Source organism: Lycium ferocissimum, chromosome 5, assembly GCF_029784015.1.
Source record: "Lycium ferocissimum isolate CSIRO_LF1 chromosome 5, AGI_CSIRO_Lferr_CH_V1, whole genome shotgun sequence".
NCBI lineage: Eukaryota > Viridiplantae > Streptophyta > Magnoliopsida > Solanales > Solanaceae > Lycium > Lycium ferocissimum.
Window position 1 is genome coordinate 36,024,024 of NC_081346.1, and position 14,703 is coordinate 36,038,726.

At 38.4% G+C, this 14,703-nt stretch overlaps 2 protein-coding genes across 2 annotated transcripts; both read right to left on the reverse strand.

Annotated features, from left to right (window-relative positions):
• Nucleotides 1-10,038: 10,038 nt before the first annotated feature.
• On the reverse strand, nucleotides 10,039-11,545 carry LOC132057749 (uncharacterized). The gene is made up of 6 exons (XM_059450351.1): nucleotides 11,337-11,545; nucleotides 11,053-11,256; nucleotides 10,840-10,926; nucleotides 10,434-10,535; nucleotides 10,267-10,345; nucleotides 10,039-10,193 (listed from the first exon to the last, which is right to left on the reverse strand). The coding sequence occupies exons 1-6, from the start codon at nucleotides 11,352-11,354 to the stop codon at nucleotides 10,039-10,041; spliced, it is 645 nt and encodes a 214-aa protein (XP_059306334.1). The 5' UTR covers nucleotides 11,355-11,545.
• Nucleotides 11,546-11,648: 103 nt separating this feature from the next.
• On the reverse strand, nucleotides 11,649-13,846 carry LOC132058382 (uncharacterized). Its single transcript, XM_059450907.1, has 3 exons — nucleotides 13,319-13,846; nucleotides 13,167-13,212; nucleotides 11,649-12,061 (listed from the first exon to the last, which is right to left on the reverse strand). Exons 1-3 carry the CDS (start codon nucleotides 13,789-13,791, stop codon nucleotides 12,050-12,052), a joined length of 531 nt encoding a protein of 176 aa, XP_059306890.1. The 5' UTR covers nucleotides 13,792-13,846; the 3' UTR covers nucleotides 11,649-12,049.
• Nucleotides 13,847-14,703: the final 857 nt, after the last annotated feature.

Below are 14,703 nucleotides of genomic sequence, written 5' to 3' on the forward strand. Positions count from 1 at the left end.
GAATAATTTTTTTGGGGGTAAAATTTGGGGGGGTGGCCGCCCCTCCCTTCGCTCTTTTTTTTTTCTTGTTTTCTATCTCTTTCTTGTCTTGAAACTTACATGGACTAAAATGAATATTTGACCCCTTTTATTATTTCCTCACATGATTAATTACGTGGGCTTGGGTCCTTTTTATGGACCATGGCCGAATGGCCTCTATTGGGCCTCTTCTTCTCCTTCTTTTTTTTTTCCATGGGCCAGAGGTCCGGTTGGCCCCGAGTTGGCCTAGTCCACTGACCTTTTGACCTTAAAACGTCCATATCTCCTTGTACCGATGTCACCTGGAAACCCACGACCTATGGTTAGAAAGCTAATTCAATTATATACAACTTCTATCTCTTGGTATTTTTCCAAATTCCGAACTTATAATACCGTTTTTGCCCCTCGAAGTCAGGTCACCCGAAAACATTTTCTTAAAATATTCGTTTGGAGGGTTTCCACTTTGATTTGGCCCAAGGTTCCTTCATGAGTTGTGTTTAACTTCACGTATGTGATTCATATAACTTGTCACATGTCCTAAAAAAATCTCGATGTGTGGGCCCCGTCTCAACTTACGAATAATCAGTGATACAAAAGTACGGGATACGATACTATCAACGAGAGTTTAAATTACGTAGCAACAACATGATTGTCTATTTTGAGGAAGCACATGTCACGCTCATACTCTGAAAATGCAGGGTATAACACAGAACATGCAGATCATTTGCGTATTGTTCTTGGAGTTCTTCGGACTCGGAATTGTATGCAAAATTTTCAAAACGCGAGTTTTGGCTGAACTCCGTGACATTCTTGGATCTTGTTATTTCAGATGATGGCATTCGAGTTGACACTCGAAGATTGAAGTTTGTGAAGACTTGGCGAAGACTCACCGACGCCTACGAGAAGTTCATGGTTTTACGGGATTGACGGATTATTATAAAAGATTCGTAGAGGGCTTTTCATCTATTTCGGCCCAAGTTGTGAAGCTAACCCCGGAAAGTCAGCTGAAATTTCAGTGGAATGATGCTTGCGAGTGTAGCTTCCAAGAGTTGAAGGGCAGGTTGACCTCAGATCCAGTCTTAACACCTCCAGAAGGGCCGGATGGCTATGTGGTGTATTGTGATGCTTCTGGCGTGGGGTTAGGATGTGTATTGATGCAGCGTGGTAAAGTTATTGCTTATGCTTCGAGGACAGCTGCGGAAACATGAAAAGAACTACCGCACTCATGATCTTGAATTACCTGCAGTTATTCATGCATTAAAAATGTGGAGACATTACTTGTATGATGTGCATGTTAATATCTATACAGATCATAATAGTCTCCAATACATTTTCAGACAGAAGGAGTTGAATCTGCGACAGAGGCGGTGGTTAGAACTATTGAAAGATTATGATGTGAATATTTTATATCAACCCGGGAAAGCAAATGTAGTAGCGGATGCGACTTACATCGATCGATGGGTAGCTTACGTAAGCTCATCCGGAGAAGAAAAGAATTGATTCATCGGCTCCATAACTAGCTAACCTTGGAGTACGTCTAATTGATTCGAGGTGATGCGGGAGTTAGTGTTAATAATCCTGATTTCGTCCTTGGATATGGAAGTGAAAGAGTGACAGTATGAAGATCCTCAATTGAATCATTATAGAGATATATGTCATGCAAAAGAGGAGTCTCCATTTGAAACTTCTATAGATGGGATTCTTAGATACCGAGGCAGCCTATGTGTTTCGAATGTTGCGGGGGTACGTCATGGAAATTCTAGAAGAAACTCATTATTCTCGGTATTCTATTCATCCCGGGAGCGACGAAAATGTATGTGATCTGAATGATATATTGGTGGGATGGCATGAAAAGAGACATAGAAGAATTTGTAGCCCAATGTCCAAATTACCAGCAAGTGAAGATAGAACACCAAAAGCCAGGGGGATTATTGCAAGCAATGGATATTCCTACTTGGAAGTGGGAAGTGATCAACATGGATTTTATTGTAGGATTGCCCCGTTCTCGAGGCAAGTATGATTCCATATGGGTGATTGTGGATAGATTGGTCCAAAGACGGCTCATTTCTTCTAGTGAGAACCACGTACTCAGCAGAAGATTATGCGAGGTTGTATATCAAGGAAATTGTGAGACTTTATGGTATTCCGATATCCATTATTACAGAAAGAGGGGCACAATTTACAGCTAAGTTCTGGAAATCCTTCCAGGAAGGTTTAGGTACCCAAGTCAAGCTCAGCACAGCATTTCACCCGCAGACTAATGGACAAGCTGAACGTACCATATAGACCTTGGAGGGTATACTAAGAGCCTGTGTTTTAGATTTTGATGGTAGTTGGGATGACCACTTACCCCTAATCGAGTTTGCATATAATGATAGTTACCATTCCAGTATCCAAATGGCTCCGTATGAAGCTTTATATGGGAGAAAGTGTAGATCTCCAATTGGATGGTTCAAAATAGGAGAAGGGCAATTAGTAGGCCCTGAGTTGATTCAACAAGCTATAGAAAAAGTCAAGGTGATCAGAGATCGGTTGTTGACAGCACAAAGTCACCAAAAATCTTATACGGATAACCGCCGGCGAGATCTAGAATTTCAAGTCGATGATTGGGTATTTTTTAAGGTGTCGCCAATGAAAGGTGTGGTGAGATTTGGTAAGAAAGTAAAGCTAAGTCCTCGATATATTGGACCCTATAAGATCATTCGCAAGGTGGGTCAAGTAGCTTACGAATTGGACTTGCTATACGAGACAGAATTAGTTCAATCCGATTTTCCATGTCTCGATACTCCATAAATGTGTTGGAGATCCTACAAAGATTGTGCCAGTAGATGATGTCCAAGTGACAGAGAAGCTATGTTATATCCCGTATTTTGTACGTTGGGACATTCCGAGCTAGCCATGAAAAGTTAAGGACGAGACTATTCCGGGATACGAGGTTGAGACTTTTAATGTTATATCCGTATTTTTTGTACGTTGGATTATTCATAGGCCAAGAGTGGGGTCCACATGTCGAGATTTTTTTTTTGACATATGACAAGTTATATGAATAATATATGTGAAGTTAAACACAACTCAAGAAGGACCCTTGAGCCAAATCAAAGTGGAAGTCCTCCAAGCAAATATTTTTAAGTAACGTTTTCGGGTGATATGACTTTGAGGGGCAGAAACGATATTATAAGTTTGGAATTTGGAAAAATACCAAAGATAGAAGTTTTAGATAATTTAATTAGCTTTCCAACCATAGGTTGTGGGCCCACAGGTGACATCGGGATAAGGAGATATGAATATTTTAAAGTAGAAAGGTCGAAATTGAACGGTGGATTCGGCCCAACCCGATTCAAGTCGGGTCGGGCCCAATACCCATGCCATTTAAATGAAATTTTCAGCTTTCTCCTTCATTTTTCAGACCAAAACGTCCAGAATTTTCAGAGATGGAGAGAGAGAGAGAGGTAGAGAGAGAAACCAAATTTTGACCCACGATCTAAGCCCCGAATCGCGAAGCTCATGAAGAGAAAAGTGTTGTACGTTGCGTTGCCTTCAATTTGGGCTAAAAATCAGCCAAGAAGAAGAGGGTGACATCTTGGCTGCATACTTAAGGTAGACTAAGGTCCCTTTTTCATTGTTAACAAGTTTAATTAGAGTTTTAACGGATTAGAACGGAGAAAATAGCGTTATAAACTAGTTTGTTATTTTGTTGAGATTTATGGATTAAGGGGCTGTTTTATGTGGGTTAAATGGTTGGAAATAGGTTGTGTTATGGATGTTTTGAATGTCTTTGTAGTGTGAAAAAAATGGATGGAAATCATGATATGTTATGTGTTGAAGTGTGGCCATGTAATGAAGGCACATTTTTAGTGGGGCAGATGAACTAATTTTATTTAGTGTTTTAGTTGATGATTGTTGTGGATTATATGATGAAAATGAATGTTTAATGATCCAAGTTGAAATGGTAACCATATGGGCTGATTTGGATGTTAATGTGATTTTAATGCAATCTATTGTAATTATGAAAATGAAGTTGTTAATATGTAGATTGTTGGTGTAGTATATGAATTTGGAAGAAATAAATGTGTTGTCGTTGTTCTTATGGAATTTGAGAGGTTTCGGGTGATGTTGCCCATTGGTTGGATTGCTTGTGTGAATTGTTTAAAGTGTTCATGAATATCGTTTGGAAGGTTTCGAATTAGTATTTGAATGTATAAGCATTGGTGTTGTCTTGATCATATGTAATTAATTTGAATATAAATGGAATGTTGTCGAATTATGTAGAAAAGAGTTATTGACGTTAGAATGCATTCTGAATTGATTGTTGATATTGTTGGTATGGTTCTTGGGATTGTTATTGAAGATTTGGCGAGTTGAATTCTCGGGGTTGTTGAATTTACGGGGGAAATCTTGCAAATTTACGTAGATAAAGTGCTAGCCTAGAATTGAATTACGGAGTGCCTATGGCTAATGTTTGGTATCTAATGATGTTGTTGTAGATTTGGGAAGCAAGACTTAAATTTGGATTAGCTTAGGAAGTGGACAAGGTATGTAAAGCTAACCTATCTTTCTTTTGGCATGTCCTAATTGTAAATAGGCTATGACATGAGTCTCGGGATAACTCTATTCCTAAGATCAAGGCTTGACTACGATCCTTATTCACTCCTCAATGTTGGCAATTTTAACATGGTCAAATTATGGTTCTTAAGTCTTAGTATGATTGGATTACCATTTTTGTATAAATAATGTTGTTTTTTAAAAGATTCTGTAACTACGAACGACCGTAACTTTCATAGATGAGCTCGGATCGCTTCGAAACGTTCGTGGGAGATTCTATAATGAATAAGGTCTCCAACTCTTATAGATGGACTCGGATTGGTTTGATACTCGTCCGTGGGCCCCGAGACTTTCCCCTGTGTAGTACTAACGACTTTTGAAAGGATTTAGTGCAACCATCGTCTTAAACTTCGGACGTCAACAACCTACTTCTCTATCGAGTTTGTAAAGACGATTATGCCCCTAATTTCCGTAAGTTATTTCATATGGTTCGATACGTATCTATGAGTCCTAAAGTCCTATTTGATATGTTCTCGAACGACACCCGGAAGAACCTTGATTTGACTATCGCCTTGGTTTTTAAATGACGACTCATTTGATTATTCTGTCGAGTCTTTGAAAAATGTTTTTAAATTGCATATGGTTACTCACGACTCTGCTCATGCATTCTATATTTACATCCTTCATCGAGTCCCGGGCCGGTTATGTTTCGTGCGCACTATGATATATTCCGGAGTATGATGTGTCCGGTTCGCCGAGCCTCGCTAGAGGGCGAATGCAAGTATATTTGGCGTTATGATGTGCTATGGCGTTATGATGTGCTATGTGATATGTCGGGTTCGGAGATATGAAATCTTACGGAGTATGATGTGTTATGGCGCCAATGACGAATGAGCGACCAAATTCTAAGAGCCCATTACATGATTTTTTTTTTTTATGAGTAAGCATTTTTATATTACGGACATTGCATTTGCTTTACGTATACGGTTTTGATTATGATCTTGTTTACTATATTCCATGCTTTGCGTACTCGGTACATATTTCGACCCCGCTTTCGGGGGTTGCGTTTCGTACCCGCGCGGTACAGATACTTATTTGGGTGATCGACCAGCTTAGGAATCCTGTTCAGCTGTCTTAGAGCGCTCCCTTGTTCTGGAGCCTATACTTTGATCTAGATTCTGTTATTGTATATGTGCATATGTTATTCACGGGTACGGTGGGGCCACGTCCGATCATATGATTTTGTTATTACTCTTAAGGTACGTAGACATACATGTGTGGGTATGGGTAGTCACTTGTTCGGTCATGTCCGTGTGATTTGTGTTTTGGACGTCCCCCCGTATTTTGATAGCCTGTGTACATCTTTATATGTGATATCATTTGCGGACGATATGTATATATGTATTTGTGACATATTTTGGGGGCGACGGTTCACTTCTTTGTATGTATAAGATACGATTATGCCGGCTATGGTCGATGACTGACTTTTGCATATGTCCAACTTTGTACGTACGGCGATTATGGTTAATCGGTCCGTATGGGTGCCCGACTCGAGCACTAGTCACGGCCTACGGGGTTTGGTCGTGACAAAAGTGGTATCGAGAAGCGGTTCGTCCTCGGATTGTCTACAGGCCGTGTCCGAGAGTCTTGTTTATGGTGTGAAGCCGGCCACACTCATAAACAGGAGGCGGGGCATTTAGGAATCAGTGACCCTCTTTCTGTCTTAGATCGTGCGATAGAGCCAAGTCATAGGAAATGAGATTCTCCGTACTAACCTTTGATTTCAGCAGAAGGACGACATCGACGGAAGGAAGCGATTGACGATACTGGAAGTTACAAAGCAAGCGGGTAAGTAAAGGTATGAAAGGCATATGTTGACTAAGGCATTAAAGTACGATTGAAATGTAAAGTCAAAAAAAAAATTGGAAGGGAAAAGTAAACAGGAAAGTGTAACAGGTGCAGTTCGAATTGGACATACGAGGTAAGCCCATCATTTTCATGCTGATGTTAATATTGGGAGCCCTGTGTGGCTGTAAAATGATATGATATGTGTATATATGTTGGCCCCGTGAGGCATTGTTGGTATTTCTTGCGTACGGGTTTGAGATAGTAAGAAATATAGAGGAAACTCTGTAAAATTTTTCCGAAATAAGAAGGAAATGAGATAGGGGTTTGTAATATGTCTTGAAAGGTCGTGTTAATAGTAAAGATAGGATTTGACTAGGTTGCAAGTATGGATGACTTTGAAGAATAAGTTAAACTACGAATTGATGGTAATAGTAACTAGGCGGTCGATATCGATATAGTAAAAAGAATTTTGACAGAGGCTTGTGATATTAAGAGATGATTTAGAAGAGACTAGTAAGCTTTGATGGAGTATTATGTTAAGGTACCAACTGAATTGATAAGAATGGATAACTTATAACGAGATTATAGCCAGAAGAAATAATAGTACAATTGAGACCAGAGTACAAAAAAAGGAGGGTTGTGACGGATATAAAGGTGCTAACAAGACAGCTTCTGAGATATTAAAGATAAGATTGACCAGAAAGGGCAAAAGTTGAGAAGTGTGACACTATGAGGTTGATTACGAACAGGATATTATGTGAATATAATAAGGAATGTTATGAAAATGAGCAAAGTCTAGCGAGGAAGTGACTAAAAGGTATGACGTGATCGGTGTGGCTAAAGTACAAAGGGGAGCTATTGATTAGGAGGGATTTATGAAGTTCTTCTATAGGGAAAGCACAGAACAAAAAAATTACGAGATAACGGACGATAGCGAGCGCAAAAAAAAAAAAGAGAGGAGGTGAAAAGAAAAGCGGGTAAGATAATAGTATAGTAACAGGTGATGACGGGGTAGCCGCGAACACGAGAAATATCAGTGACGGAACGGTGAAAGACCAGATTAGAGAGAGACGAATAACAAAGTAGAGGGAGTGCTAGGAAATGACTGGCATGATAAGAACATAAGAACAAATAGAGGTGAACAGAATATGATTCGAAAATAAGAAAGGGATTATGTAGGAGTAATATTTTTCGAAAATGTAGTGGTATTGTAAAGCTCCCCGTGCGCAAAAAAAGGATGAACATAGACTGGAGAAATGTGGTAAGGGGACACTAAAGGAAGCGCCCAAGATAGATGTAATTAAATGAGTACGAATATGGAACGAAAAGGGAATACATAGTTATGAATTTAAAGGTGTAGCACGACGATATGGTGATAAGATAAGATTAATATTGAGACGAACTTGGGATGTTTTGAGTGAATTAGAAGCCTGTGTTGGGTACACCGTAAGGGTAAAAGGCATAAAGCATAAAGGGGTCACTACCAGAAAATGGGCCTATGGCAACACAAACAAAAGCGTTGCAATAGACACGAAAACCGTTGCTGTATCTCTATAGGAACGGATTACCATCCGTGACATCTGATCGCGTGCCAATAGCTCTATAGTAACGGGTAGTGCGACGGTTAACATAACCGTTGCTATAGTTTCTCTATAGCAACGGTTAATTGGTCTACTTGCAGCAACAACTTTTTTGGTTAATTGGAACCGTTAAAAACCGTCCCCATAGACTTTTATGCAACGGCTACTAAGGGTATGGCAACGCTTAATTAAGGTTAATAAAAATTTATGCAACCGTTTCTATTGGATTAGAGACAATCGATAAGTATCTACGGGAGCGATTTTCGAGACATATAGGAACGGTTCACATGAGCTATTGCAACGGTTGCTACATTTTATTTGACACTTCACTGCAACGGGTTTGGTAGATCATTGCAACAGTAAAAACTAAAATAACAACCCTGGTTGTAAATCAATTATAATGTACAATGCACTTTATATAATCACAAAATGGAACTTTTCATAATCCAAATGGGCTACAAGCTAATTAATATCCATAAAAGCAAAATGGCAATTCCCAAATATGCATAATTAAGTTTACATGCATTTCAAGAGAGTTTGCATAAGTTTTAAATTGTTTGATAGCAAAAGATCATTCCTAAGTTTGATAGCAAAAGATCATTCCTAAAACATCTAGAAAAATATCATTCCCAAAAGATCTAAAGTTACAGCAACAACTCAAAAGTCTTCACTCCGATCATCACCTTCCATTTCTTCATTTTCATCAACACCTACAAAAGAGGATAAATAATGTCATTACCCTTCAAGCCCGCACACTCAATACACAGATAATATCTTATTAAAACTCGTATTTTCTTTTTGAGAAACATTCAAATCTGTACACATCAACTTTCAACAATGGAAAGCATGTTAAAGAAGAATCCCCGGAAAATGTGACACAATTTCTCTTCTGAGAAAGTAGAAACAAGAAAGAATCAAGGGGTAACATATATGTAGGAAATCATGGTAAACAAGGTGGCTGCAGGTGAATATGTAGCTGCTGAAGATGTTAACTTGTATATATGCAGCTACTGAAGCTTCTAACTTGATTCAAACTGCACATGATGCAATACAAACAAACAAGAGAGAAAGGAATTTGGAGGATGGTGCTAAAGTGCTGCATAATGCTATATATGGTGCAGACTGAGGATCAAATGAGTCCAAGTGCTGCTGTTCGCAAGCAGGTACAGAGTTCACAAAAGAAGCTGCAATCTATGCTACTATGAGTGCTGCAGTTACTCCATCTCATTTGAGGGGTACTGAGGTGAAAACAATGCAAGAAGCAAACAAGACACTGGAAAATAATGTGACTCGAAGGGATAATACTCATAAGCAGCACCAGTCTACAGCTTAAAAATTTGCAGCTCACAAACAGCAGTACAGTGCACTAGCAGATGCCGGATCGAATAATTCAAAGTGGGGAAAAAGCACTTGAAAGTTATGAACATTTGACCTCAAGTGCTAGTGTACACAAGCCTAGCAAAACTGATCCTAAGTCTGCTGGAAATAAGCAGAATCAAGCGAAAAGTAAATGCTCGGGTTTTACGACATTCTTCATCTAATATGTAAAAACTAAGTTGCGGTAAAAAAATTCTCAAGGACATTTGCAAGTAGCAATAGCAGGAGAGGAAAGAAGTAGAATTGATATGGATGAGGAGTCGACTGCGCAGAACTTCTTTAATTAATACTGTTAGGGAGGGTGATATATCACCTAAACAGGTGCAAAGTGGAAAATTCAGAAATAAAAGTGATAGAAGGAAGGGGAGTTGGGATGGAAAGGTGACTGAAGAAGCAAATAGTTGCAGTTCTCAAAGCAGCTCACTGAAAACAACTACTGAATTTTGACAAATCAGTTCCATATATAATTTTCAGCTCACAACCAATAACAAGAGAATTTTTTTTCCAGCTCGCTATTCTTTCCTACCAATCCAGATAGATCAAGAACTAGCAAGCAAACACCAGCATTACATATTTTGTTCATTCCTTACAAACAACCAGACGGCATAATATTTCATCAATGCTTAGGCAAGAAAAAAAATCAACAGAGAGATTAAGAAAATTATCAACTAGATCACATGTACGAATCAAGATTACTCAGTTTCTTGAGACAGAGAACAAGAAGAAAAGAAATGTCTTGAACAGAGAGAACAGTGGAAGAAGAAGAAGAAGAATTACTGACCTTGGTTGTTACTACTAGCAGCTTATCCCCGCGAACGAAAATTGAATCTGAGCATGCGAGGATCAAGTACTAAGTCTGGGTTTAGACGCTGAAGTTGTGCAATGACGTTCATTGTAATACCTTGTTCCATCACCTCCGTTTGTGCGTCGAATTTTTCCTGCATTTTTTGCATCCTCGCTTCCATCTCCTCCATTTTTTGCTTCATCAGTTCATCAGTACCATTTAAAGAGGTCCGAATCTCCCAAACTTTCCTTTCGAAACCGATTTTGGTAACCCCACGCCCATACAATCTTACGTGGCCCGGATGATCGAGGTCCCTGCGCGGCAAATGCATCAGCGATTGACTTCCATCTTCGCTTTCTTGAGTTTCTATTCTTTCCATTTCGACCCTACAAATCGGATTCAAGAGTAGAGAGTTCAAGTATATCAAGCATCCAACATTTAAGAACAAACAAATGATCTCAATAAACTTTATATTAGAAAGTTTCGTACTATTTTCCTAATCGTATCTTCATATGAGTCCTTGTATACTCGACCGAGTTTCCTCTTTCTTGTAGCCACAAAGATGGCCTTATTCGTCACGACGTCGGGGCCTTCCTTTTTTTTTCTAGTTCAATGAAAGTTGGCATAAAAATCTTCCTAAGTAAAGTCCTTGAATTTATAGTAAATGAACAATAAAAGAAAACATCAAACCTCGCGAATTACAGCAAAGCTTTTTTTGCCAACAGTATGCGGATATCTCAACTTTTTGCGATTCTCTGTGTTAGTGTTGGACATTTTCTGCAATAAATTAGTTAGTGAGATGATAGGAACCAAAAATATAAGCAATGAAGAGCATAAATCAGATGTAAATAAGGCACTAGTTTCAACAAAAGAAAGTTACGTTGTCCATAATTTATATATTACCTGAGATTTTTCGGAGTTCCAGTATACAAGGAGATCCATAAAATGAGATTGTGGAACATATCCGGGCCTGTTTTCCATTCGAAGTTCGTCATTGGCATAGGGTACATAGTGTTTATTCTTCAACCAATTCTTATACTTTCTCCAAGCAGATTGAATTGCTTTTAAAGCCCATGCTTGTGCAGCATCAGGAATGTTATATTTTTCCTACAATTTGGTGATGTTAGGTTTATGCGAAAGATACTAAAAAATATCAAAAAAAAATTGAAACACTAAGAACTTCAAACCTTGGTATATTTCCACATATCTTTATGTGTTTTCAGTTTCCTCCAATTTGATACGTTAACAGGACAAAAGGTCGAATTCCTTGCCAATGTGCCAAGGAAGCTACCTAACTCTGCTACGATCGCTTGAGTAGGACCAACGGAGTTGGTTGTGCTTATTTAGCACGATCAATTTACGCTCACTCCGTCCATGTACATTTTGCATTTGTGTTCTACCTCTTTTTTTTTTGGAAGGACCTACAATAATCACAACACAGAGATTACCAAATTACTAATGTTAGTAGAATCTATGACAATCTATAGATTCTTACCCTGTTTCTCAGTTTCTTCATTTGCTTCTTGGGGTGTAGAATCTTGTGACGTTTGTTGCACTTGCTCCTGTACTGCTTGTATTGTAGAAGGGGTAGGATGCAGTGACTCTTGCTGCACTTGTTCTAGTACTGTTTGTGCTGCAGAAGTGGTTGAATGCCTTGGTACTTGTTTTACTTGTTCTACAAGAGAGGTAGAATGAATTGGCACTTGCTGCATTTGAGCTTGCACTTGGGATCTTAACCTTGGTAACTGTTTTTGCCTATTTGAGCAATCAGCTTGAACATTTCTTTTCGTTCCCCTCAACGACATTTGGTTTGCCAACGAGGCAAGTGATCCAGCTGGAAGGAACATTGATCCTTTTGCTTTTTTGTTTTTTCTTAAAGCCCCGTCTTCTTCATCCATGACTATTCAGAACTCTGTAAAGTTCAGAAAATTAAAATAAAAGGAAAGGTTTGCATAAGCATTAACAGAAACAAAATAAAAGATGACCAACTCTAAAATTACGGACCTTTTAAATTTTGTATCAGGACCTTCACACCATTATCATATAACTTAAATCTCATCCTAAGATACATTTTGTTAAATATACAAATCTATTCATAAATTCAGTAAAATAAAGAAGATAACTGAAAGATGATTAAAAAGAGAGAACACCAATAATCATAAATAGTTTCCTAAAAGGGCATTTATCAGTCATTGATAAAAAATAAAATTAAAATTAAAACAACTAGTGCATAATTAAAGTTTGTTCAAGATTTTCACTTTAATCATCCTCTTCCATCCAATCCCAATCAGTATCATCAATGTCATCCTCCTCTTACGATGATTCTCTAATTGTTTCTTCTAAATCTTGTGCACGAAATGGCACGTCAACAACATCCCAGTGCATGTCTTCTCTTGATATATTATTGTCAACATCGTAATCTACTTGAGGAACCAATGTCATCATTAGGTTCCCTCCAAAATGTGTCTACGATATTGGGACAATTCTCTTCCTCTAAATCATACAAATCTACCTGGGACTTTATTCCTTGCATAGTAAACCTCTTTCTCAACTGGATCCTCCACATAAAAACCCGATGAACTTGCGATGCTAACACATAACGGTCATTTGTCCGCATAATCATTGAAGTATACCCTAGTTAAACCATATTCATCTATTTCATTATGAAACTAGTCACATCTAAACAATACGACACTAAAATGACCATAATAATCAATCTCAATGATATCTTGAATAACTCCATAATAGATAACCTCCCCATCAATGGGATTTTGGTCCCTAGCACTAGTAAAACTATCAGTTGTTGCTGATAAAGTCACTCCGCTATTTTGAGTCTTGCGGGGTGCATCTCGGGTTTTCGTATGAAATCGGTATCCATTAATAAAATATGCAGTATATCTTTTGGCCACCGAATTAGGCCCTTGAGCTAGACCTCGTAAATAATCCGGCACTTCAACATTTTCAACTTTCTTTTCAAACCAGTTACTGAATTCCCGACTATGATTCCTTGCTCTTACCCAGGCATTTGATCTAGTATGATTACCCATCAAATTCTTATGTTCCCTGCAATCATGAAAATTAAAAATTAAATTACTAGGCCTTTATAAATGAAGTTAAAATGCAAATAATGAATATTAAATGTAAATATTTGTTATATAATTTATCTTACTCAATTAACTTCTCCACTTGTTCATCTCCAGTATTGAACAGAGCATACCGATGTGCTTCATCTTTGGATTGTGAATCCATAAGAAAAGTGTTTCTCTTTTTCTTCTCTCTTCCAATTGGATGACCTATGTTAGGGAATATAGGTGACAAATTTTGAAGGCAGTCGTCATCCTCAGTTTGGTACCTACTAAATCTTGTCTTCACGCCATCGTGTAGGTATCTCGAACAAAAAGTCAAGCACTCTTCAGCCAGGAACCCCTCTGCTATTGATGCTTCTGGACAAGATCGATTGCGAACGAACCCCTTCAACTTACATAGGTGCCTCTCAATGGAATACATCCAACGAAGATGGGCCGGACCCCCAAACTTAATTTCATTCACTAAATGAATAGGTAAATGTAGCATTATATCAAAAAATGTTGGATGAAAAATCTTTTCATGGTCACATATTATTTCAACAATTTCAGAATGCATTTTTTCAAGATCTCTTGGCCTTATAACCTTACTACATATGGCTCTAAAGAAATTGCCCAACCTAATCAAGGTCAGTGAAACATTCTTGGGCAAAGCTTTTCTAACAGCAACTTGGAGAAGGTAATGCATTATAAAATGAGCATCATGGCTCTTGTACCGTGATATTTTCATCTCCTTCACTTGCACACGTTGTGATATATTCGAAGCACACCCTTTTGGTAATTTGGCATTTTCATGATCGTGCAAAACAAGCCGTCTGCGTTCAAATTCATGGAGAAACAAGCTCGTGCCAAACTTAAACTACCATTATCATCTTCTATCGTTGTAGCTCCTTCCGTATCCCTATTTCTTGCAAGTCATAGCGAGAATTTACATGATCCTTTGACTTTCCATCTATATCCAATAAAGTCCCAAGCAAACTATCACATATATTCTTCTCTATGTGCATCACATCAAGATTGTGCCTCAATTTATTATGTGCCCAATATGGCAATTAAAAAAAAAATGGACCTTTTTTTCCAGGGACCCTTATTATCCCGAGGCCTTTTTTTTTTGCCCTTTCCATATACATTGTTGAATTCACGCAGCTCTTGGAGCCGTCTTGGAACGCTCCTTGTTAAGGAGCCTATACTTTGATCGGATTGCCGTTATTGTATATGTGCGTATATGTTATTCACGGGTACGGCGGGGCCCCGTCCCGTCATATGATTTTGTTATTACTCTTAAGTGCCGTAGACATACATGTGTGGGTATGGGTAATCACCGTTCGATCATGTTCGTGTGATTTGTGTTTTGGACATCCCCCGTATTTTGATAGCCTTTGCCGGCTTATATGTGATATCATTTGCGGTTTGGCCGACGATATGTATATATGTATTTGTGACATATTTTGGGAGACGGTTCACTTCTTTG

What these genes read in the sequence shown, in the direction of transcription:
- LOC132058382 (XM_059450907.1), bottom strand. Translation starts at nt 13,791, where the DNA reads ATGCATTCTGAAATTGTTGAAATAATATGTGACCATGAAAAGATTTTT. An exon ending in CAAGTGGAGAAGTTAATTGA is followed by an intron (nt 13,213 to 13,318) that starts GTAAGATAAATT and finishes TCATGATTGCAG; the next exon opens with GGAACATAAGAATTTGATGG.
- LOC132057749 (XM_059450351.1), bottom strand. An exon ending in GCTTTGCTGTAATTCGCGAG is followed by an intron (nt 10,536 to 10,839) that starts GTTTGATGTTTT and finishes TCCGATTTGTAG; the next exon opens with GGTCGAAATGGAAAGAATAG. An exon ending in AACGGAGGTGATGGAACAAG is followed by an intron (nt 10,194 to 10,266) that starts GTATTACAATGA and finishes TCGCATGCTCAG; the next exon opens with ATTCAATTTTCGTTCGCGGG.